At 41.1% G+C, this 26,835-nt stretch overlaps 1 protein-coding gene across 1 annotated transcript; it reads right to left on the bottom strand.

Annotated features, from left to right (window-relative positions):
* Window positions 1-6,986: 6,986 nt before the first annotated feature.
* Window positions 6,987-26,487, bottom strand: LOC114664597 (uncharacterized). The gene is made up of 7 exons (XM_028818779.2): window positions 26,388-26,487; window positions 16,058-16,166; window positions 14,484-14,604; window positions 13,721-13,878; window positions 9,067-9,179; window positions 8,346-8,517; window positions 6,987-7,257 (listed from the first exon to the last, which is right to left on the bottom strand). Exons 1-7 carry the CDS (start codon window positions 26,402-26,404, stop codon window positions 7,117-7,119), a joined length of 831 nt encoding a protein of 276 aa, XP_028674612.1. The 5' UTR covers window positions 26,405-26,487; the 3' UTR covers window positions 6,987-7,116.
* Between the last annotated feature and the right edge of the window lie 348 nt (window positions 26,488-26,835).

Genomic DNA, 26,835 nt, shown 5'->3' with positions numbered 1-26,835 from the left:
GACAATCCGTGACGAGCACAAAAGTCCAATAACAAAACACCACTTGGGTTCAGATCGGGGGGGCCATTCCTCCCAATCACGCCCTTCCAGGTCTCACTGTCATTGCCCACGTGAGCATTGAAGTCTCCCAGCAGAACGAGGGAGTCCCCAGAAGGTATGCCCTCTAGCACCCCCTCCAGGGACTCCAAAAAGGGTGGGTACTCCGAACTGCTGTTCGGTGCATATGCACAAACAACAGTTAGGACCCGTCCCCCCACCCGAAGGCGAAGGGAGGCTACCCTCTCGTCCACCGGGGTAAACCCCAATGTACAGGCTCCAAGTCGGGGGGCAATAAGTATACCCACACCCGCTCGGCGCCTCTCACCGGGGGCAACTCCAGAGTGGTACAGAGTCCAGCCCCTCTCAAGGAGATTGGTTCCAGAGTCCAAGCTGTGCGTCGAGGTGAGTCCGACTATATCTAGCCGGAACCTCTCAACTTCGCGCACTAGCTCAGGCTCCTTCCCCTTCAGAGAGGTGACATTCCACGTCCCAAGAGCCAGCTTCTGTAGCCGAGGATCGGACCGCCAAGGTCCCCGCCTTCGGCCACCACCCAACTCACACTGCACCCGACCTAAATTGGCCCCTCCCATAGGTGGTGAGCCCATGGGAAGGGGGACCCACGTTGCCTCTTTGGGCTGTGCCCGGCTGAGCCCCATGGGTGCAGGCCCGGCCACCAGGCGCTCGCCATCGAGCCCCACCTCCAGGCCTGGCTCCAGAGTGGGGCCCCAGTGACCCGCGTCCGGGCAAGGGAAAATGCCGTCCAAAATTGTTTTTCTTCAATTAAATAAAAATACAGTAATCCCTCCTCCATCGCGGGGGTTGCGTTCCAGAGCCACCCGCGAAATAAGAAAATCCGCGAAGTAGAAACCATGTTTATATGGTTATTTTTATATTGTCATGCTTGGGTCACAGATTTGCGCAGAAACACAGGAGGTTGTAGAGAGACAGGAACGTTATTCAAACATTGCAAACAAACATTTGTCTCTTTTTCAAAAGTTTAAACTGTGCTCCATGACAAGACAGAGATGACAGTTCCGTCTCACAATTAAAAGAATGCAAACATATCTTCCTCTTCAAAGGAGTGCGCGTCAGGAGCAGAGTCTGTCAGAAACATAGAGGAAAGCAAACAAATCAATAGGGCTGTTTGGCTTTTAAGTATGCGAAGCACCGCCGGTACAAAGCTGTTGAAGGCGGCAGCACACACCCCCTCCGTCAGGAGCAGGGAGAGAGAGAGAGAGAGAGAGAAAAACAAAACAGTGAAAAATCAATATGTGCCCCTTTGAGCTTTTAAGTATGCGAAGCACCGTGCTGCATGTCGCTTCAGGAAGCAGCTGCACAGAAGATAGCAACGTGAAGATAATCTTTCAGCATTTTTAGACAAGCGTCCGTATCGTCTAGGTGTGCGAACAGCCCCCCTGCTCACACCCCCCTACGTCAGGATCAGAGAAAGTCAGCGCAAGAGAGAGAGAAAAGTAAGCTGGGTAGCTTCTCAGCCATCTGCCAATAGCGTCCCTTGTATGAAATCAACTGGGCAAACCAACTGAGGAAGCATGTACCAGAAATTAAAAGACCCATTGTCCTCAGAAATCCGCGAACCAGCAAAAAATCCGTGATATATATTTAAATATGCTTACATATAAAATCTGCGAAAGGCGAAGCGCGATATAGCGAGGGATCACTGTAAAAAGAGGAATAACCTTGAAGGTCAATCATAACCCCGGAAGCTGATAGTAGAAGTCATGTAGTATATGTGTACCAAATTTCAGGCCGATAGGTCAAACGGTTTGCGAACCACAGGTGATTTAAAATCCTGGACAGACAAATGGACAGCGACGGTAGCGTATTATAGAAGAAGATATTTAGAAAAGCAAAGAAAAATCTGACAGCACATGTTAGGCTTGTAATTTACTCTTCAAGATGCAGCTCTACAATTATGTCTAATAATAAAAACAAGACCTAAAGTGCCCACCTCTGTCTCTAAAGGTCCACATTGGTGGCTGCTTGTTTTTTTTTTTGAATCCCCATTAAGTTCCAGACTCAAACTCTCCCTTCTTTACATGGAAGTCTTGTCAGTTTGAGTGCAGTTAGGTGGGTTTAATTTGGCTCATCAAGGGGTCTACTGGCTTTCACTCTTTTATGGGAGGCTCTTTACATGCGTCACTTGCATTGGGCCTCTCGTTTTCTTTGCAAATCCACACTGTTGTGGGTAAACTGGAGCAGCAGATCATTTTATGTGTGAGAGAAGACTGCTGAGGCATCACCACCCCCTCACTAACAGCACTCCTGTGGAGAGGGTTGGCAGTTTCAGATATCTCTGTGTCTACCAGACCTGGTCCAGGCCCATCCACATCCTGGTAATGAAGGCACAACAAATTTCTTTACCACTTCCTACGCTTCAGGGATTTCAGACTGCCCACCCAGATACTGCAGACCTTCTACACCAGAGGTGGGCAATGTCGGTCCTGGAGAGCCACAGTGGCTGCAGGTTTTCATTCCAACCCAATTGCTTAATTAGAAACCAATCCTTGCCAATCTCAGACCTTATTCAATTGTATGGCTTGTTACTCTGCAATGTAAGGTTCTCATAATCGTAGACTTTTTCCTTTCCAAGGATATCATCCAAACGATTTGAACCCTAAAACGGATATTTTTTCAGTCTGTCACATTTTCTATTACGCATTTTATTAAATTAAACAGTGCATGATGAACACACACAAATCTAAATGGAAACAAGCTACATGGAGAACTGCTGGCTTCTTTGTCATTTACATCTTACTGCTAATAAGGAGCCATTAAACACTGAATGCAGCTCTTTAAGACTGAAGTAAGCAATCAAGGGTGGGGAACCTTAACAAGCGAGACCACTAAAATGAAGTATCAAAATGTCACTTGAGCAATAAGGGCTTCATCAGCACTAATTGGCTTCTCATTAAGAAACTGGGTTGGAACAAAAACCTGCAGCCACTGCAGCCCTCCAGGGCCAACATTGCTCACCCCTGTTCTATACATCCACCATCGAAAGTATTCCGACGGGAAGGATCACCCTGTGGTTTGCAAAACAGCACCCAGGAAGACCACATGGTTCTGCAAAGCATGGTGCAGTCTCAATCTTCCAGGACATCTACAACAAGTGATGTCAGACCAGTGCAGAGAAACTCATCAAGGATACCCACTGTTCCAATCATGGCCTGTTTTTTGCACTGTGGTCAGGTAAACTCAACCTAAAGTCCATTCCAGAGAAGCTAATGAGGAGCTTCTGACCACAGTCTGTCCACATCTTGCATAAGTGAAGTGCCTGGAATTACATGGTGTCCTGTTTTTTACGCTCCAAGATTAAGGTATTAGGGCGGCACGGTGGCGCAGTGGGTAGCGCTGCTGCCTCGCGGTAAGGAGACCTGGGTTCACTTCCCAGGTCCTCCCTGCGTGGAGTTTACATGTTTGGTGAATTGGCGATTCTAAATTGTCCCTCGTGTGTGCTTGGTGGGTGTGTGTGTGTGCGCCCTTCCCGGGGTTTGTTTCCTGCCTTGCACCCTGTGTTGGCTGGGATTGGCTCCAGCAGACCCCTGTAACCCTGTAGTTAGGATATAGCGGGTTGGATAATGGATGGATGGATTAAGGTATTAGCTATTATGTGTTATTTATCAAATAATCCTAATTCTAGTAATGATTTTTGAAAATTTACACATTATTGTTGTCTCTTATTAATCTTAAAGCCACAGTCATTGGCGATGAGCAACTAAGCATTTCACTACATACTGTACTTTATGTCTGCGGTGGGTTGGCACCCTGCCCGGGATTGGTTCCTGCCTTGTGCCCTGTGTTGGCTGGGATTGGCTCCAGCAGACCCCCGTGACCCTGTGTTCGGATGCAGCGGGTTGGAAAATGGTTGGATGGATGTACTGTATGTATAATTTGCATGTGACTAGTAAAATTTAATTTGATTTTACCAGATGCAGAGATGTGAAGGATGGATTTCCAAATGATTGGGTTGACAGGAGGATTCAGGAAGCCACTTACGCCATCATTTAGTTTGTGTGTCACGTGCGTGCGCATAAGGGATATTTTAGGTGCGCTGGTGACAGCAGTTTACCACCACTCCAGGGGTTGGCACTCTACAGTAATGCCTTCCCTTTCTCTTTCCCTGCAGTCTGGAAGATTGACGGCTTGTCTACAGGTGACATCACTTCCGGTGTCTGCTCACCTGGACCCGCCTCTTCCTGCCGGAAACAGTCTTAACCAGTCGTATCTATACTCCTGTCTGAAGAGACGCAATATAACGCGTTAACCCAGGTTTATTTCCCTTTCTTGAAACATCAGTTACATGGGGTGCCCCAAAACCTCTCACTGTCTTTGCTTTGTCATTACAGTGTTCTATGTTTGTAATTAATTTAGACCACTTTGCAGAAATCTGTTTTCACTTTGACATTAAAGATTCTTTTTCTGCTGATAATTTAAAATAAGCCACATTAAATCCTCTGCATTTCAATATTGTATAACAAGAAAATGGGAAAATTCCAAAAGGGTTCAGTACTTTTTACAGGCACTGCATGAACCTGTGTCCATTTTTGGATTTATTGCATGATTCCCTGTGGTTGATATTTAAACACTGTTGCACTGTCCCCCTGCCCAGTATATTTAGAGTTATTGCATAGCACATCGGGCACATAATCTTAATAGGAATAAATTGAACTGAACATGGGTGTGGGGTAGCATAGTGGCGCAGTAGTTGGCATGGACACCTTTCAGCTCCAGAGCACTGCATTCAAATCTGAGCCCGGCTCTGTCTGTGTGAAGTTTGCATGTTCTCCTCAGCTATTTTTGTTTCTTCCCCCCATATCCCAGGCACATTTCGTATGGGCTCTGCAACCCTGAAATGCATTAAAATTGTTAGATGAATGGTTTGAGCTAGATGGGCAGTGTGGGTTGTCTTCCTGCATCTCAATGCTTTCACATTAAGCTGCTTGGCAATTCTGCATTGGTCCTGTACATCTGGAGTTGTGGTCGATGTTGCACCCAGTACTGCCAGAATAGGTCCGCTACCCTCCTCCCATGACCCCCGAGGTGGTTTAGACAGATTTCAGTATGAAGTACTAGGATGTTGTACCATATTAGCCATTATGGATGTAGTGAGACATTAAGCAAAATGACGCCTATTACACTGGTCAACAAGCATTTTGCTACTGACATTCTTTCACCTGTACTTGAACAAATTTCACTTGCTGACCTCAAATCTGAAAACTGTATTCATCCAGCACATCCCCCATTTATTAGTTATGATGTTCCAGGTCTTGGACAACAAGGGTGACTGGACAGTAAAGGCGATGCGTTTCAGCATTTAAGAAATAAGTTTGGTCTCGAGAAAAGTGAAGCCAAAATTAAGGAAAGCGTTTTTGTTGGCCCTGAAATCCGTGAACTGATGCTTGACGAGGAGTTCAAAAAGAAACTGAAGCCCACTGAATCCGCACCCTCATTAATTTTCTTGACAGTCACAGAGCAGAGAATTATACTGTGCTTGTGGGGAATATGCCGAATGTATACTAGCTTACGGGATCCAGAATGTCACTGAAGACGCATTTTTGACATTCTCATCTCGAATTTTTTTTCCACCAAATCTAGGCGATGTCAGAGATGAGCATGGGGAAAGATTTCATCAGGATTTAAAGGTGATGGGAAACGGATATCGGGGAAAATTCACTCTGAGCATGATGGGTGACTACTGTTGGTTCTTGCAAAGCGAGATGGATGTGCTGTACAAGTGCAAAAGCAAGTGTTTCAAACATTTTTGGGCATGCTGACCTCACTTTTATATTGAGGTAAATTGACATAAATATGCTTTAATGTATCGTCTTCTGGTTTGTTTCCAGAATAAACACATAAAAACAATTTTGATGGGACAGAGTCCAAACTCCAGATATTGTGTTGATATATTGATATTCAAAAGTGTCAAAACGTCAATGATGTGTATTTCAAAAACCTGACGTGCTAGCTTAATTCCAATTTCATATGTGAAATCAGGGTAAAAAACTTAATAAAAGAACCGCTCTGAACTTTTCCAGTAGCAAACAAAAAATATTTTTTTGTAGACCAGTTATTGGCTAACTGGAAAGATTAAGAAGAAGGGGCCCGAGTTGCCTCGGAAGCTTGTATATTGTAATCTTTACGAGTATAAGATAATTAACTAAGATTACCTGTGAACACCAAGCTTTGAGACCTGAAGGATGTGAGCACCCTCTGCTGGTCAAACATTAGTTGTATCTGCTGAACGGAAACCCTCAGAGACTCTGAAAACAACATCATATCCGCCAGTCAACGGTGACTCACAGGTTACTGTAGATACTGTATTGTGTTAAAATTACAGACCTGTTCTGGCTTGTGGCTTTCAGTAAAGGAATACTGCAGGAACTGAATGGGAAATCGTGCAACTCTTTCAAAATACTGGTACTTCTTGGTGCAGCTATAAAGGACAGTGGAAAAACACAGATGTTAGTAAAGAATGTTAATATCTAATAGAAACCAAAGTTAATTTGTGGAAAATTCAAATATGTCTTGCAGCACAATCACTCTCTTTGCAGCTTTAAAAATTCTAATTTTCTGTATTAAAAAAATATAACTTTGTCAAACCTGCTTAAATTCTCTTCAAGATCACTCGAGTGTCATAGCCAACTCTGGGAGCACTGGCACAAGGCAGGAACCAGCTCTGGATGGTGCCCAGGACACACAGCACACCTACACAGTGCCAGTTTTGAATCACTAACCACCATGGATTTGTGAAGGTGGAAGGAAAATTGAACAACCTGCAGAGAAATGTGCAGACTGCACCCAAACAACAACTGAGCAGGAGATTTGAATCAAGGATGCATGGGACAGCAGCACTGACTCCATTATTAAAATCTACTCCTTATAAAGGGAATAAATAGAATGGATTCAAAGACTCAGCCTGCTTCTGATCAGGAACATAAAGCTAATAACATTCATTTATTGATTCATATGTGCAAACATCCTTTTGAGTTTCTGTAGCATACAAAAAAAAAATTACACACTAATTTTAACAAAGAAAATCCATTTTTACAAGAAAGTTCAGCACTGTCCTCCGTTCATTAAAAAACCCGGCTTGGCTGTCAGAAGCATTTGGTGTATCATTTCCAGTCGGGCAGAATTTATATCATCCAAAGACCTCAAATGTTGTACTTCTTTTAGTCCTAGTGCATCAATGCTCGTCTGGAAAAAGAAGCACACACAAGGAGGAGATCAAAAGATGTAGACTTTGCCATTTATTTTAGTGTTTATATGCAGTATTAGGTATAAGAAAAATATGATTTTACTCTGTAATACAATTTCTGAATGCTAATTATTCATTTATTGACACTTCACATTGCCATCAGGAAACAAATACTTAAAGAGAGGCCACTCTGGCCCAATAGACCACAGGTGTCAAACTCCAGTCCTGGAGGGCCACAGTGGCTGCAGGTTTTCATTCTAACTATCTTCTTAATTAGTGACTGTTTTTTGCTGCTAGTTAAGTTAATTAAAATGAAGGCAAAAGAAGTTCACTCAGGCCCCTTAGTGATTTCTTTTTCCTTAATTAGCAGCCAAACAATAACAAGACACAAAACAAGAATCCATCACACAATATCTGGGGAAAAAAAAAGAAAAGAAAGGTGGAGGTCTCAGTAAGGTTGATCTCTCTCAGGTCACCAAAACATTTTGTCAGTGTTCTTAGGAAAAACAGAAAATCAACAGTTTTGGAAATGTCTGCTGTGGCAGAATGAGAGCAGCAACAAGCCACAGGATTAAATAACGGGCTTAATTAACAGCAAGAATCGACTTCTCATTAAAAAAGGTGGTTGGAGTCTGAAGCCCCAATGGTCATCTGTTGGCTTGTTTTTTGTCTCGTTTCTGTTTGGCTGTCTTTTAATGATGAAAAGAATCAATTCAGAGCGCTGAATCCTTAAAAACAGGGCCAATAAAATGAAGGGACAAGAAGTTAATTAGCAGTGAAAACTGGTCACTGATTAAGAAAAGGGTTAGAATGAAAACCTGCAGCCACTGTGGCCCTCCAGGACCGGAGTTCAACACCCCTGCAATAGAGTACTGCTATCACTTTTATTTTAATCTTGTCCTAAATAAACATTGCTGACTAGCACTCGTTTAATTTAAGAAATACATAGTTTAGACTTGAGCATAATATCGTAAAATTAATGTTCATTCACCTTTGGTTTGTTATTTGCTTAAGCTATCAGTGAGCGCTAAATAAATCAATGTCCACAGAAAGGACATAACAACTAAACATTTCGGGAGACGCTCACCTGAACTTGGAGATTGTCATCTCCTGGCAACTGTAGCACCTTTTGTGTTAGTTCCCAGTCACAAGCTGGAATGAGCTTACGCAAATTCAAAGTTAGCTCTACTCTGTCTTCACTGACTGAAGTAAAGGTGACTCCTTGGAGGTCTGCTAGGAATTGAAGGGTGTCCAGATGTCTGGTGGGGGTAAAAAATAAAATAATAAAATCAAAAATGTCTTTGCATGTGAGGCCCAGTCTCCTCCCATTCGTTCAAGGCAGACCACCTTATTTTACTTAAACATGGCTGTTTTACTTGGCACTCCCTTGCTTCATGGGATTCTGGCAATAGCTTGATGCATTGAAATGTTTCCACAGACAAAATATCTTTGTTTATAAAAGCTTTAGTAAAAAGTCAAGGTAAAACAGTTCACACAAAAATAGAGAAAAAATTGATATAGCAAATAAAAGTTCTGTTTAAAGCTTAGCCTGTCAATGTAGAAATGTAGTTAGATAGCCAATACCCGCCTCTTTGTCGTCTAAGTTTATAAGCTTTTGCCACTTATCTTGTAAAGAACATGGGAACTTTGAAGGTGTGGTACAGAGGAGTCTATCGATTTTCATTTCTTACACCATTTGTGTGTGTGTGTTTGGGGGTGGGGAATTGTTGTTTGTTAGAATATCTATATTTTTCTTGAGGCTCTGCAAATTCATAATTTCATCTTGGGGCAAATAAAGTATTATCTACCTGGCTTTGACTTTAGTTAGGTTGTCAAGGGTCTGGTTGCTGCTCTTAAGCTGTTCTTCCAAGTCATGTAGGAGTTTTTCACATTCTTGCTTCTCTTCTTGAGCACGTTCAACCTGTTTTCAAGAAACAAAAACAGCTTAAAATATGGGGAAAACAACATACATAATAAATTATACAAGGGACATTCATAAACGTTCCGCAGTTTTATATTTTCATTGGAAACGGTGAAGGTGGGAGGAGCAGTAATTGGTCGCATCTGACAGTGTCATGTGATTAGTTCTGTCTGGCAAGTTGGCTGCCCTTGCAATTTAATATAAGAGTGGTCACCCTGTGGTGAAAATGTGCTTTTTGTGGGCAGAAGGTGTGCCAGTAGCACAAATTCATCTCCACATGTGTGCTCAGTATGGGGATAAAGTTCTCTCTCGTAGAGTCATCTACGAGTGGATTGAAACGTTCGAAAATGGCCGCACTAGTGTGACGGTTGCAGATTGTAGGTAGACATTACTATCCCAGAGGGCACTTTGTTTGCTTTAGGAAAAAGTACAAAACATAAACTGCTGTTAAACAGATACAAGAAAATAAGCAAAGACACAGCAACTTGTGGTATCATAAGTACACACACCAACATTAACACAAAGAAGAATAATTAAATTTAACAGTACACAACCTAATTCAGAATTAAGAAGCATTCTTACAAGTAACAGTATTCAAAATGCTTATAGCTCTGGGAATAAAGGAATTTCTATATCTTTACTCTTTATAATTGGGAACCTAAATGTGCAGCCTGATGACAACAATGGATATTATGGGCAGGGGCAAGAAAGAAAGAAAAAAAAAAAAGGAATATGGGGACTGTCTGACACAATGGCCTTCTTTCCGATCTGCTTGTGATGAAGATCAGTGACAGAGGTGTGCTGAAAACTAACAATTTTACTGCTAATTTTTACAAAATTGTTAAAATATATTCTTAATATAAAATCAAATGTAATGACAATTTTAATAAAAGACGTGTAAGAAAAGTCTCATTATGGTTTTCTCCACTTTAAAACAATCAAATTTCCCATGAAAGAATTTCCATTTCTGTCCCATCTCTCAGATTTGATCTGTGTCCAGACCAAAAGTTAACAGCAAGTCCATGGCTCTCCTCATCTTATAGGAGACTCATAATGACAGAGAAACATGCCGAATATAGACACACAGACTTTAAATAAATATATACACACACACACACACACAATCTCTTACCCGGCCAAAATCTCATGACAAGAGTCTCGGCTGGGATTGAATTCTGTAGGAACAGGGATTCCCCAAGTTTCTAGTGGGCAGCAGAACTTTTCTACTGCAAGACTTGAAGTACCCTAAGAGGCTACGAGGAACTGTAGTATCTATGTACATCTCTGCTTGAACACCGAGAAGTGCTTTCAGGTAGGTGGTATTGGTGATGGAAGGAATCCCGGAACTATGCTTATAAGGGCCTCCACCACCTCAGCTGAAGGAGCTTGGAATGTCCACTCACACACACCTACACTTAAAGTAAATTAAACTAATACACATTGTAGCGTGCGGCCGGGACACCTCCACACTGGGAGGACTGAGGGAGCAAGCATGGTCATTGCGTTACCTCCCCCAGGACGCTAGATGGCAACCTCCCTGGGTTGCAGTGGTGCCTCGGACTCCTGCAGGGCTTCATGGGAGTTGGAGTTTGGTGCAGCTCTGTTGGGATCCACAGGCGACACCAGTGGGTGCTGCAGCAGGAGCTGTCAAGTACTTATGGGCAGTTCTTCCGCCACACCTGGAAGTGCTGTAATCAAGCACCTGGAGCAGTTCTTGGTGCCTTATAAAAGAAGCCAGAATTGGAAGGAGGAGAACGAAACTTGACTGGAGTAGTGGACAGGAGGGGAGAGAGGGAGAGAGAGAGAGAGAGAGAGAGAGAGAGAGAGAGAGAGAGAGAGAGAGAGAGAAGAAGAAGAAGACTATTGTGTTGTGCCTGTGAGAAACGAGGAAGGCATTTCCCACAAGGAAAAAGAAAATAAAAAACGTGTGTGCCTTAAGCTTGTGTCCCACGCTTGTCTGTGTCGGGTTCAGCTGGTGGTCCACAACGTCTTTGGGTGAAGTTTGCGTGTACACACATCTGTGTAGGCTTTTCTCACACATTACCGAGTGTGGAAATTGGATCCATGAGGAACCAGAGCTAACTATTGCCTCACCATGACACCCTAAGTCATTGAATCTAAAATGCAACTTGTATAAATCATTCTACAAAGTTCTCGTCTGGTTGTGATGTCCAAACACCTGTATTTCTTGTCACTGCATTCTTTGCATTGCATTTCTTGATGAGCATTCATTGGTTTTCAACTCTTACACACACAGACCCCATTACTAGAATTAAAAGGCAAAATGTCAGGGCAAGTCGTGGACTAGATGGTGTGAGTTGCTGGAAACAGTCGTATGAAAAAGTTTGGGAACCCCTCTTAATTCTTTGGATTTTTGTTTCTCATTGGCTGAGCTTTCAAAGTAGCAACTTCCTTTTAATATATGACATGCCTTATGGAAACAGTATTTCAGCAGTGTCATTAAGTTTATTGGATTAACAGAAAATATGCAATATGCATCATAAAATTAGACAGGTGCATAAATGTGGGCACCCCAACAGAGATATGACATCAGTACTTGGTTGAGCCTCCTTTTGCAAATATAACAGCCTCTAAACGCCTCCTATAGCCTTTGAGTAGTGTCTGGTTTCTGGAAGGAGGTATGTTTGACCATTCTTCTATACAAAATCTCTCCAGTTCATTTCAATTGGATAGCTGCAGAGCATGGACAGCCTGCTTCAAATCATCCTATAGATTTTCGATGATATTCAAGTCAGGGGACTGTGATGGCCATTCCAGAACATTGTACTTCTCCCTCTGCATGAATGCCTTTGTAGATTTTGAACTGTGTTTTAGGTCATTATCTTGTTGGAATATCCAACCCCTGCGTAACTTCAACTCTGTGACTGAGGCTTGAACATTATCCTGAAGAATTTGTTAATACTGGGTTGAATTCATCTGACCCTCGACTTTAACAAGGGCCCCAGTCACTGAACTAGCCACACAGCATGATGGAACCTCCACCAAATTTGACAGTAGGTAACAGGATATTTCCTTGGAATGCAGTGGTGTTCTTCTGCCATGCAAAGTGCTTTATGTTATGACCAAATAACTCAATTTTTCTCTCATCAATCCAAAGCACTTTGTTTCAAAATGAATCTGACTCGTCTACATGAGCATTTGCATACAACAAGCGATTCTGTTTGTGGCGTGAGTGCAGAAAGGGCTTCTTTCTCATCACCCTGACATACAGATGTTCTTTGTGCTGAACTGTAGAACGATGTACAGATACACCATCTGCAGCGAGATGTTCTTGCAGGTCTTTGGAGGTGATCTGTGGGTTGCCTGTAACTATTCTCACAATCCTGTGCATATGCCGCTCTTGTACTTTTCTTGGCCTGCCGGTTTTAACAGCAACTGTGCCTGTGGCCTTCCATTTCCTGATTACATTCCTTATAGTTGAAACGGACACTTTAAACCTCTGAGATATGGTTTAGGAGAAGGCTACAAAAAGTGGAGACTGAACAATCTTTGTTTTCAGATTTTTTTGAGAGTTGCTTTGAGGATCCCATGTTGTCACTCTTCAGAGGAGAGTCAAAGGGAAGCACAACTTGCAACTGATCACTTTGAATACCTTTATATCTCATGGACACACCTGTCTATGAAGTTCAAGGCTTAACGAACTAATCCAGCCAATCTGGTGTTTCAAGTAATCAGCATTGAGCAGTGACAGGCATTCAAATCAGCACAATGACAAGGGGACCCACATTTTTGCACAGCCAGTTTTTCACATTTGATTTAATTTCATACAACTAAATACTGCTTCACTAAAAATCTTTGTTCAGAAAACACCCCAGTACTCCGATGTTCCTAGGAAATGAGACATACCACTGTTACCTTTTTTTGTTGAAAGTAAATTATTATGCAGGCTGAGAGGGGATCCCAAACTTTCTCATATGCCTGTATGTCTGACTACACAACTGACCTTCAAAAGGAGTATGGATAAAATAACGCACCTGCAAACTGCCTCCAACTTGGTAAGATTACGTACATGAAAGCTATGGCTGCAAAAATTGTCTAATGTGACATGGCCTCAAAAAGGATTAAGCAGATTTGAGACTTTTATTTTATTGAAGGGCTACTGTCTCCTGTGAAATGTTTTTTACAACATTCATTTTTTGCCCTTTAAATACACTTATTAAATCCATAAGAAGATGTTCAAATACAGTTTATGCAGCTGGGTTTGGCAGTTTTCGAGAGTCCATATTTCTTGTTACTCTGTTGATATTGCTCACATCTCACAGCTTCAGGGACCTGGGATTTGAGTCCCAAACTGATCACCGTCTCTGGTGGGGCTCACACGTTCACGGAATCTCTGGGTACTGAAGGGTTTCCACTCTCCTTGTCACAATATGTGCAAGTTGTATTAATTGTTACCTAAATTGACGCAGTATTAAAGAGTATGGCTTGCAATGGACTGGCATGCTAGAATTATTCATTTCACAAATGAATTTCAACACAAAAGCAGAAATTTCTAGAATAAGAATCAAAAATAACTTTACATGCTCTTCCAAGAAGGTATTCAGCTTATTTTTCAATGACTTGAGTGCCTCAATTTTATTTACGTAATCGGTGATCAATGACTCCATGCAACTCAGCTTTTCCTGATATTGGGATTTTATATTTCTCACATTCTTCTGTGTTGCTCCCGCCTTTAAATCTGTAAGAAACAGACATGCAAGGTCAAAACTAAAAAGAGTAAATCCGATTTGAAGCATCTAAACAATTCATTTTGAAGGCAAATTGTGCCCTAGGACATTTTCTGAAATGAGAATATTCCCCATCACAGGGAGACCTACCAGGTAAATTCAGAGACATCAATTAACCGAACGTGCATATAAGTGGTGGGTTTTTGTTTGTCCACCCACCTCTTGACCACAGGTTCCCAATGGGATTAAGGTCTGGAGAGTTTCCTAGGCCATGGACCCAACATTTCCATGCTTTGTTCCCTTAGCCACTTAGTTATCACTTTGACTTTATGACATGGTGCTCCATCATGCTGGAAAAGGCATTGTTTGTCACCAAACTATTCTTGGATGGTTGGGAGAAGCTGCTCTTGGAGGATGTTTTGATACCATTTACTTTGTGAAAACCAATACTTGTGTCATTCTCAAAACTTTTGGCCACGACTGTATAATTACTTCTATTGCTCTACACAGGGTTGGTTTCTGGCTTGTGTTCAATGGTTCCAGGGTGGATTTCTGCCTGCCATGATTCTAAATTGCTGTTTTATGTCAAAACAGAAGAAACAAATCTTGCACTTACTCATTTCCTTCAGACACAAGCCATCAAGGAAAGCTTCAGGATCTCTAACCTGCAGAGCACTTAAAACTGATTTCTTCACATGAAGCTGAGTGAAAAGAAGTTTTTGTTTTCGGCGAGTCTCCTAAAAACAGTGAAATTGATGTGAAGGGGGTCAAACTTGCAAGAAAAACACATACAAAAAAAAAACAAAAAAAAAACACGGACATCTTTTTACTCTTTGTATACAAAGATAACGTCTTCAGTTTTATAATTAACTAGTCATGCCCCGCGGCTCCACTCGTGTAGAAGTGAAACAGGACAGCAAGGAAGGCCCTAATGGCTCCCTACTCCTGATGTCACGCTTCCCCCTCTCCTCGACCCGCAGCCTCGATCTCGGATTAGCGTGAATATCGTTCCTGCAAGCGAACTATGATCCTTGGTGCAATGAAAGAAGTCGCAAAATCAACTGGAATATCCAAGAAAATTCTAGAAAAAAAACAAACTACATCCGTTAAGTAGTTTTTTCGTGAAAAGCGGACAGACATACAGACGTTGGATTTTATATACCTGTATACAGAGAGATGGTTGCATTCCTTTTCTTTAAAACTTGATATTTTCTTTGCTTGTCTTCCATTATTAGCCGTGCGTTTCTCATGCAATATTGCAGATGAGACAATCTGTGTAGTGCTCTGAATATCATCCATCCATTATCCAACCTGCTATACCCTAACTACAGGGTCACAGGGGTCTGCTGGAGCCAATCCCAGCCAACACAGGGCGCAAGGCAGGGTGCCAGCCCACCGTAGGGCGCACACACACACACCAAGCCCACACAAAGGACAATTTAGGATCACCAATCCACCTAACCTGCACGTCTTTGGACTGTGGGAGGAAACCCACGCAGACACGGGGAGAACATGCAAACTCCACGCAGGGAGGACCCGGGAATCGAACCCAGGTCACTGCGAGGCAGCAGCGCCACCGTGCCGCACTCTGTATAATATGTTATATTAAAATAAACAAATTAACTGGACTTGCGGAGTAAAGATCTTTTTTTAAATTCAGCCTGTACATTTTCAGCGATATTCACTAAGCTTTTTGTACTTTCCACCTCTCATGCATATTTTCTGGCGACATTTTTAATGTGCTTCAAAACTATTTGTGTTCTAAACATGATGTACTGTTCGTGCATTTTAATTTACTGATTAGTATTAAAACAATTCTGGAAGTAATTTTATATTTAAATACCTTCAGTGCCACAATATGAAATGCTGTCTAATGAAACGGAAGTGTGTGAAATTATTTATCCTAAATTCATTCATGGATATGCTTTTTTTGGCAGCGAGATTGAAAAAGATATGTGCCTACCCACAATGAAAGATAAACCTTGGTCAAAAGCTTACTGAATTTCATACACCGTTCTTTTTCTGTCAAATACTGAACAATACATAATAAACGGAATTTATATGAAAAACACAAAAGCCATTATTTAAAATTATTGCAGGGATAGTATGAAATACAGTTTTTATTTTTTCTTGTATACCTAGACATTCTCTTGGAAGTGCCACATATATTCACAAACAGCTTTAAATTACCTGCAAGTGAGGCAATGAGAACCTCGCTGGCAGCTCTCCCTCAATGAGCTCATGGCTCTCACCCTCTAACTGGACATCAGATAATGCATCTTCACAGCTCTCCAGCAGCCTACGGTGTGCATATGAATGAGAACAAATTAGCATATTAAATAAATAAATATGCAGTGCCTATAAAAAGTGTTCACCTCCTTGGAAGCTTTCAATTTTATTATGCACCATTGAATCACAGTGGATTCATTTTTGCTTTTTTGACACCAGTGCAGTAAATGTCAAAGTAAAAATAGGTGTCTGCAAAGTGGTCTAAATTAATTACAAATATAAAACATAAAATCATTGATCACATAATTATTTACCCACTTTAATACCTAAATCATCACTTGGACAGCCGATTCGCTTTACAAGATACAGAATTACTTCAGTTGTCTGGGGGTTTCAAACGATTGTACTTTAAATGCACCGGAACATGAAAGGGCTAACTTGTGGTGGACCAGTACGATGTTCTAACCTTCAAAATGAAGACACCAATCAACTCGTGAAAAGCACAAGTCAGGGAATGGAGACCAGAAAATATCCAAGTCAGTGAAAATTCAGTTAAATCAATCATGAAGAAATGGAAGGAATATGGCACAGATGGAAATCTGCCAGAGCAGGTGGTTCACAAAAACTAAAGAAGATGAGTGAGGGAGACCACCAAGGGACATCTGAGAAATCTGAAGGAGTCACAAGTGACAATGGAGAACATTGGAGAGACTGTGCAAATAACTGTGCCCAGGGGGCCTCACCAATCACAGTTTTATGGGAGATTATCCACACATGCTGGTGCTACCACTTCTCTGTATAGCAGGCCATGGAAGGCTTGTAAGGGAAACAAATGCAGCAAAATAGGAGGAAACCCAGGAGGAAAATCTGCACCTTGAGAGATATGTTTTCCAGCAAGGCAACTCCCTCAAGCATAAAGGCACCCATTTGTTGTTGGGTGCCTTCCAAACATCTCAGTACCTTTTATTTATTTATTTTTTTTAAATAGGACTCAATATAAATAAATAAGAATTTCCTTTATTGAAAAAAGCTCCTTTAAAATAATGACTGTCGCAAAGCATATTTTTGTAGTCATGCACTTAAGTTTGAAAGTCACACACACACACACACAAACAACTTGGCTTGATAAAATGAAACCTTTTGACTCTTTTGAAAAATGTCCTTAATAAAGTAAAAAGTAACTAATGTACAGTGGAACCTCAGTTTGCGAGCATAATTCGTTCCGGAAACGTGCTCATAGTCCAAAGCACTCGTATATCAAAGTGAATTTCCCCATAAGAAATAATGGAAACTCAGATGATTTGTTCCACAACCCAAAACTATTCAAATAAAAATGATTAATACAAAATATAAAGTAAAAATACATAAAACAAATTAACCTGCACTTTACCTTTGAAAAGAATCATGGCTGGTGTGAGTGAGTTTCTAAACTCTTGTGGGATTGCACCCAACGGGACGACACGCAGAAGAGCGTCCCAAAGCAATCGCAGTCTCCCAGCACTGTAGCAGTTCGCCGTAAAAGCGAATCCGAAAAGATCGCGGACATGCTATAAGCGCCTGCCGTCGATGGGTGATACAAGGAACATTATAAATGTGCAGGGCCCTGCCTGACTGCTGTGTCTGTGTATAAATAACCGCGCTGTTGCTGTTTCAAGCTGAATAAAGCTGGTGTTGCTAAAGTACTGAGACTCAGCTTCGTGTTTTAGGGTGCAAGACGGGGACTCGCACGTCACAGCACACACACGAGCGTGCACACACACATGCGAGTGAGCAAGCGAGCACATACACGCGCCCACACACAGTCACAATGCTAATGCTGTAGTAAACATTATACGCTCGTACGGATGTTGACTATGAGTGAGGCACGCCAACTCAGACAGAGAATAGGAGACGATTACCCACAATCCTGCAGCGAGAGAGAGAGAAGAACCATCAGCTCAGTTGTGATCACATGACGCTCAGCAGACAAAGCATATACATACTACCCGTATTGCAAGAGCTCACTCGTTTATCAAGTCAAAATTTATTAAAAATTTTTGCTCGTCTTGCAAAACACTCGTAAACCAAGTTACTCGCAAACCGAGGTTCCGCTGTACTTATTTTAACTGAGGCATAATTAACCATTATATAAACAACTGAATTATTTTATGTAATATAAATTTATTCTGTTTTCTTGTTGTCTCTCAGCCAGGTGTTTCATGAAAGAGATGTACGGTAAATCCCAACAAGGAAAAACATAATAAATCAGGGGTATCGAACTCCGGGCCTGGAGGGCCGCAGGTTTTCATTCTAACCCTTTTCCTAATCAGTGAGTAGTTTTCACTGCTAATTAATTTCTTTTCCCTTCATTTCAATAGCCCTGTTTTTAAGGATTCAGCCCTCTGAATTGATTTGTTTCTTCATAAAATGGCAGCCAAACAGAAATGAGACGTGAAACGAGCCAACAGATGAGCAGCTAAACTGGGATTTCAAACTCCAACCAATTTCACTCCAAACAGTTTCTTAATGAGAAGCTGATGCTTGCTGTTAATTAAGCCCGTTAGTTAATTCAATGGCTTGTTGCTGCTCTCATTTCCAAATTTGTTGATTTTTCTAAGAACACCATCAAAATGTTTTGGTGACCTGAGAGATCTACCTTACTGAGACCTTCACCTTTCTTTATTTTCAGATATTGTGTGATGGGCACAGGTGAGCTGGTCATATGGTGGCTAGTTTGAGGTCTCATTATTGTTTGGCTACTAATTAAGAAAAAAGACAATTAAGGGGTCTGAGTCAAGTTAATTAAAACTAAAGCAAAAGAAGTTAATTAGCAGTAAAAACAGCTCACTAATGAAGAAGATGGTTAGAATGAAAACCTGCAGCCACTGCGGCCCTCGAGGACCGGAGTCTGACACCTGTGTAATAAATGATTTACAAGAAAGATTAGTTTTGTACTTTGTCTTTTTAGCTTTGAAAGTGCCTTGTGAGCTTTATTGGAAGGTGCTTTGCACATCATATATTTATGAAGCAATGGGACACACCAGGACCAGTTTAATCACCATTTATTATTATTAAATATATATATTAAGAGTCGGACATCTCTATCCATGGCAACTTACATTTAAGATACAATTGGTTACATTAATTTTGTTTTTCTCAATTGGCGCACACACAGGTAAAGTGACTTGCTCAGGGTCACCCCATGTCAGTAGAGTGGCTTGAATTCACAACCTCGGGGTTTAAGTCCAAAGCCTTAGACACTATGCCTAGCTTATATAAGGATGGTATCTGTATCGCTAGAATGAACACCAGTGGCACCACGTGTTAACTTGAGTTTAAAATAAATAAAATTAGCTGGCTCCCTCTCTTGAATAGGTTAAAAGAATGAGTAATGTTTTATTAAGAAGTCAGTTTAATTCAAATGTCATTTAAAGAGAATGCTTGCTCCTACTCTTAAATGACATCTCTATTACTACCGACTCGGGTGGCACTGCAGTCCTTCTCCTCCTTGACCTGTCCGCTGTCTTTGACACCATTGACCATGAGAAATTGCTGTTGCGGCTTGAACATCTTGTTGGGCTTAAAGGGGCTTAACTGGTTCAGGTCGTATCTAACTGGTAAACACTTTTCAGTGACTTTAAATTCCTCTTTTTCGTCTAGTGCTCCTCTGGGATCCATTTTGGGTCCTATTTTATTCTCTATATACCTTCACCCTATTGGAGCTATTTTTAGGAAATGTAACATTTCTTTTCACTGCTATGCTGATGACACACAGGTTTATATTCCCGTCTTCAACTTCAAGCAACGAATCAACTGCACACCTGTCTTTTTGAACTAAGATCCTGGATGGCGAATAGTTTGTTTGATCTGAATCAAAATAAAATGGAGGTGCTTACAGTGGGTCCATCGGCTAAAGCCCAAATTGGTCTTGGACTTCTCGGCTCTTTCTCTGTCTTTTGCAAACCTCAAGTCCGCAATCTTGGTGTTATCTTTGACAGTAACCTCTCTTTTGAGAAACAGATTAATTCTGTAGTCAAGAGTTGCTTTTTCCAGCTTCGTCTTTTAGGTAAGATCAAGCCTTTTTTATCTTCTAGGGACCTTGAGAAAGCTACGCATGCTTTTACCTTTTCTCGCCTTGATTACTGCAACTCACTGTACTCTGTGATTAGCAGGTTACAGTTGGTCCAGAATGTTACCGCTCATTTTCTGGTTGGGGCAAGAAAGTCTGATTCTGTTTCTCCAATATTAGCTTCTTTACACTGGCTGCCTGTCAGTTTTCAAATTGATTTTAAAATCTTGTTGCGAGTTTTTAAATCTTTACATGGGCTTGCTCCTGGCTATTTATCTAAATTGTGTGCTTTACACCAGCCATCTAGAGTGCTTAGATCTTCTGGTCAGTTGTCTCTTGTTGTCCCTCGTACCAAGTGTACAACTAAGGGGGACAGACAGGGCTTTTACAGCTGCTGCGCCTCACCTGTGGAACTCTTTACCTCATCATATAAAGGAGTCGTCTACAACTGAACTGTTCAAAACGAGATTAAAGACTCATTTCTATTCACTTGCATTCCGTGACCTTCAGTAATACTGATGGCTTCCTCGTTGTGATTATGTAATCTTACTTCTATTTATTATTTATTTTATTTATGTTCATTTATTTTATTTCTATTTAAGTTATTTATGTTAATTGTCTGGTTTTTTTTTTTCTTCTTTTATTGTAAAAGCACTTTGGCCACAGCATTCCCATGGTGTTTAAAATGTGCTATATAAATACAGTGCATACGTAAAGTATTCACAGCACATCACTTTTTCCACATTTTGTTATGTTACAGCCTTATTCCAAAATGCATTAAATTCATTTTTTTCCTCAGAATTCTACACACAACACCCCATAACGACAACGTAAAAAAACTTTACTTGAGATTTTTGCAAATTTATTAAAAATAAAAAAATAGAGAAAGCACATGTACATAAGTATTCACAGCCTTTGCCATGAAGCTCCAAATTGAGCTCAGGTGCATCCCGTTTCCCCTGATCATCCTTGAGATGTTTCTGCAGCTTCATTGGAGTCCACCTTGTGGTAAATTCAGTTGACTGGACCTGATTTGGAAAGGCACACACCTGTCTATAGAAGGTCCCACAGCTGACAGTTCATGTCAGAGCACAAACCAAGCATGAAGTCAAAGGAATTGTCTGTAGACCTCCGAGTCAGGATTGTCTCGAGGCACAAATCTGGGGAAGGTTACAGAAAAATTTCTGCTGCTTTGAGGGTCCCAGTGCGCACAGTGGCCTCCATCATCCGTAAGTGGAAGAAGTTCGAAACCGCCAGGACTCTTCCTAGAGCTGACCGGCCATCTAAACTGAGCGATCAGAGGAGAAGGGCCTTAGTCAGGGAGGTGACCAAAAACCCGATGGTCACTCTGTCGGAGCTCCAGAGGTCCTCTGTGGAGAGAGGAGAACCTTCCAGAAGGACAACCATCTCCGCAGCAATCCACCAATCAGGCCTGTATGGTAGAGTGGCCAGACGGAAGCCACTCCTTAGTAAAAGGCACATGGCAGCCCGCCTGGAGTTTGCCAAAAGGCACCTGAAGGATTCTCACACCATGAGAAAGAAAATTCTCTGGTCTGATGAGACAAAGATTGAACTCTTTGGTGTGAATGCCAGGCGTCATGTTTGGAGGAAACCAGGCACCGCTCATCACCAGGCCAATACCATCCCTACAGTGAAGCATGGTGGTGGCAGCATCATGCTGTGGGGATGTTTTTCAGCGGCAAGGGCTGGGAGACTAGTCAGGATAAAGTGAAAGATGACTGCAGCAATGTACAGAGACATCCTGGATGAAAACCTGCTCCAGAGCGCTCTTGATCTCAGACTGGGGCGACGGCTCATCTTTCAGCAGGACAATGACCCTAAGCACACAGCCAAGATATCAAAGGAGTGGCTTCAGGACAACTCTGTGAATGTCCTTGAGTGGCCGAGCCAGAGCCCAGACTTGAATCTGATTGAACATCTCTGGAGAGATCTTAAAATGGCTGTGCACCGACGTTTCCCATCCAACTTGATGGAGCTTGAGAGGTGCTGCAAAGAGGAATGGGCGAAACTGGCCAAGGAGAGGTGTGCCAAGCTTGTGGCATCATATTCAAAAAGACTTGAGGCTGTAATTGCTGCCAAAGGTGCATCGACAAAGTATTGAGCAAAGGCTGTGAATACTTATGTACGTGTGATTCCTCAGTTTTTTTACTTTTAATAAATTTGCAAAAACCTCAAGTAAACTTTTTTCACGTTGTCATTATGGGGTGTTGTGTGTAGAATTCTGAGGAAAAAAAATGAATTGAATCTGTTTTGGAATAAGGCTGTAACATAACAAAATGTGGAAAAAGTGATGCGCTGTGAATACTTTCCGGATGCACTGTAAATTGACATTTAAACAAGATGCAGTGCTTTGTGCACCAGACCAAATTAGTACAACTCCGTTGCTTTTTCCATGAATGTTTAAATTAATACAGGTACAGGACAGATGATACAGTGCCAGAGTAGCGCACTGACCTGGGTTCAGGCCTAGCCCTTTACACTTTCAATGAAGGTTTCCCTTGACACACCAGTTTCCTCCTACATCTTAAGGATGTGCAGTTTAGACTAATTTACATAAATTCCACTTTATTTAACATAGCAGGGAGAGTGGCTGGAACCTTTTCTGACAATTTCAGGAACCAGTTTGTAGTTGGCAATGAGGTTTAAAGGTTTCATTGGACAACAAAGATTCTGCTTCCCGAACACTTTATGGTATATCTTTTGGATTCGACTCTGCTGATGACACAAGTCATATTTAATGGTCACATACCAGGTTATTTGTGGCTCTGAGGTGAAGGATATGCACCAGCAATCAGAAGGTTGCCAGTTCGCATCCCGTAAACACCAGAGGTGACTTTATTTCATTGGCCCCCTTGAGCAAAGCCCTTAATCTGCACCAGGCAGGTGGCTCAAGTGCCTTGAGACGTCATTGAGAAACGACATGATCAGTTTTGTTAAGGTGCGTTCCATTTTCTAATAAATCCCACTTTACCTTGACTCCCCCTCGTAGTTCACAGTGTCAGGGTTATTAGGTGATTAAATCAATTCAAGAAAAGTGAATTTCATGTTTCTCCAAATTTATACATGATTTAGTCGACCTGAAATTATATTTGTGTTCAGCTTGTAGAGATTTATCATCATCATCATGAAAAATCTGTCAGGAAGCAAAACTTTTGAGAGAGAAAAAAAAAATTGTTTTCAGTGCATCACTATGGTCTGTTTATTTATTAAGCTTTGCACTCATATTTATTTGTACTTATCTATTTTATTACACTGTTAAGAGTATTTGCTTTACCTTTTTATTATGCCTTGCTTCCTTTGATTTAATTTTTGCACTCTATAAACATATGGCAAAGCACTTCTTGGGCTCTTCTGGGAGAAAGGCACAGAAAAAGTAGTTTAAATTTATTTATTTTTTTTTTTTTTTACAGAGATGCTTCTGGAAAATGAGGGGCAGAAAAGTGTTACCACACCCCCGACACGTTGAGACCCTGAACACACTGGAGCATTACTGCTGCTTATGTGCTCAACCCCTGGGACTTTTGAAATTGCAGCCGTCTGCAGCGTTACAGACTCCACACTCCTACGTCATCTGGAGAAAACAACAGGCTGCTGCACTTATCTCATGTCAGATTACCTCGGGTCTCCTGGAAGAGTCCATTTGTGGATTTATATGTTGAAATACAAACCAACTACAGTATAAACTTATTATTTGTGTTTCTGATTTTGTGGAACACCCTTTCCACAGTGCGATTCTCAACATTGAGCCCACTCCATCTAACATGCTAGCATTCTCTGCTGGACACACAGCTCAAGACAGCACACCCGTCTGTCAATGAACACAACCACGCATACGGGAGCAGCCGGAAATTTCCAATTAACTTTAGTGAAAAGTCAAGCAAAATGACACCTTTTACGGCTAACTAAAAAGATTACAATATGCAAGCTTTCGAGGCAACTCAGGCATGATGTACTACAGAAACTGGAGTTCCCTGTGTTTATATATACACACTAGGACTAGAAACAACATTGGTAAATCTTTAAGTGAGACATCTTAAATGTAAAAAAATTAATAGACTCCTTCAGACTTTATTGGACAGTTATCTTATCCAAAGATCTTGACCATACATTGTTCTTCTCTCTTGTTAAAAAAACAATATGCCTGAAGGAGTCTATTAATTTTTTACATTTAAGATGTCTCACTTAAAGATTTACCAATGTTGTTTCTAGTCCTAGTGTGTATATATAAACACAGGGAACTCCAGTTTCTGTAGTACATCATGCCTGAGTTGCCTCGAAAGCTTGCATATTGTAATCTTTTTAGTTAGCCGTAAAAGGTGTCATTTTGCTTGACTTTTCACTACATTCATAATGGCTAACACGGTACAACACCCTAGTACTACAGTTAACTTTACATTAATATCTTTCAGATGTGGGAAGAACAGACGGACAATAACCAGGCATGAGATTCAAACCCAAGACACTGGAGGCAGCACTGCGATACTCTTAGACTAAAGTGTCACACTAAACTGGAGTGCCTATAACAAAAAGAAAGGGTGTACATTTGCAAGGTAATGGATTGGCGGCCCGTCCATAGCTCATTTCTATCTCGTGCCTGATGCATTGTGTGTTCACCACTAATTAACTGCATAGAAGTCTCTCAAGGCTCAGGGGTGGAAGTGGATTTGTTTTCATTCCATTTTTTTTTTGTATTTGTATGGACTGATTACAATAAAATCAATAAAAAAAAAAGTCTCTCAAGGCTAATCTTTCAGTAGTTGAGCATTCTCTGCACCCAAACACCAGTTCGAAAATGATATGCACTAACTGAACACTTGTACGAATACTTGGTGAGCCTCCTTTCACTTTTAAGACAACCTCAAATCTTGGTGGCATGGATCCCACAAGATGTTGGAAATTTTTCTTTAAGATTCTGCTCCACGTGGACATGTTTACAACATGCAATTTCTGCAGATTTGTCAGCTGCACATTCAGGATACAAATCTCCCATTTTACCACATCCCAAAGGTGTGTAGTTGGATAAAGCCTTACGTATTGCAGGAAACACTTAAACACACACTCAAATAGGGCAGATTTAGAGTTGCTATTTAATTAAACATACACATCTTCCGGGTGTAGGGGGGGGGGGGGGGGTTTGGGTGGAGAGAAGGGGGCATCCACAGGACATCTCACAAAGACAGACCAGTGTCCCATCCTGGGATTTGAAAACAGGTAGAAGGGTTGAGACTGTACCACTAAATTCTGTACCAGCATACTGAGGTTTTTGTTTTGTTTTTTTAACAAATAATTTTATTTAGTAACAATCTTCCTGGATGACACCACCGAAATAACTGTTACCTCTGTTTCGTGCTTTTTTTTTTACTCTTTATTAAATCTTTAAATGAACTATTTACATTCAACCATAAGCACGCTGGTTTAACACAAAGAAAAAATTCTTAAGTATTAAGATCCACGTCAAAAATAAAACTCTACCTACAATGCTTAGGAAAAAAAATATTCTATAAAATCTGACAAAAAGAATACAAACATAAAAATGGTTTACTAATCATACCAGAATGACAAATAAAGGTTTGAGTAACTAAAGATGCGATCAATTGAAATAAAAACTTGTACTCACTTTAACTGTATAATATCAAGGTTGAGAAATCCAGATCTAGTTAAACCGATTTTATAGACGGTTTAAATAGTGCGGACTGCATGACGAATATGTCGAAGTTTTTCTAAGGCTTTGCGGTATTTTACGAGTAATAACGACAATTTTTGGCAGGCCAGAAGTTATGATCTTTATATTCCACGTACTTATTCATTTTTCGGACTTTCCCATCCTTTCAAGGTTTAAATACGCTTAGGCCAAATCATCATATAAATATCATAATACTTTATGATGGCGATCTTATTTGTTTTAACTTAACAGGCGCAAGGCACAATAAGACGCCCACGAACTAGCTTCTCACATAAAATCCAAAGGAGGACACATATTTATATAAATGATTTTTCACTCAAGATGTTTTGCCAGGATAATTATCCAAGTCAGCATTCCGTACATTAGCCAGTCAACTTATCCTTAAACACATCATTCAAACCTTAACAGAAGCACATTTCAACTACTGGAGCTTCCGTCATATTATAACCCCACTTTAAAATGTGCAAGCCGCTGTAAACGTACTGTTTGGATACATACAAAAAAGCAAAATAAACAAAAAGAAAATGTCTAAACCATACCTGACAAAGTCTTCCATCCTTAAGAACACAAATGTCGTAACTGAGGAGAGGAAAAAAAAACTAAAACAAATTTACCGCCCAACGATGACGTTTTTCCGGTTTTCAAATAAGTTCTCCAATGAGAAAAGGAGAAGGTCGAACATTTAGCCAGTTAAAAGGAAATTGACAGAAGCGGGACTGGAAGAGGTGGGAAGTCATGCTCAGTGTGGCGGAAATGGTACCTTTTACATCACTAGTACAAAAATCTATAGCCCCAAAGCTGCTTTATGTTAAATTTGTTTGGAGAACCACAGCCTGGTCATGGCGATTAGGGTAGGTAGAGGAGGAGGTGGGGGGTTCCTTCACCTTTCTTCATAGAAACTGACATTATTAACTCTAGTCACCTTTCTTCCTTGAAACAAACGTCATTAATTTTACTTGGTACTCGTGTTGTTATAACCCCGCCACT

This window comes from Erpetoichthys calabaricus, chromosome 14, assembly GCF_900747795.2.
Source record: "Erpetoichthys calabaricus chromosome 14, fErpCal1.3, whole genome shotgun sequence".
Taxonomy (NCBI): domain Eukaryota; kingdom Metazoa; phylum Chordata; class Cladistia; order Polypteriformes; family Polypteridae; genus Erpetoichthys; species Erpetoichthys calabaricus.
The sequence above is the reverse complement of the archived record's forward strand: the minus strand, read 5'-3'. Positions and strand labels throughout refer to the sequence as shown.

Bases quoted from the DNA above. Each gene is read 5' to 3' on its own strand.
- LOC114664597 (XM_028818779.2), bottom strand. The intron at 14,605-16,057 runs GTAATTTAAAGC...CACTGTTTTTAG, and splicing joins TCTCATTGCCTCACTTGCAG to GAGACTCGCCGAAAACAAAA. The intron at 7,258-8,345 runs GTGAGCGTCTCC...TTCTTTTTCCAG, and splicing joins ATGACAATCTCCAAGTTCAG to ACGAGCATTGATGCACTAGG.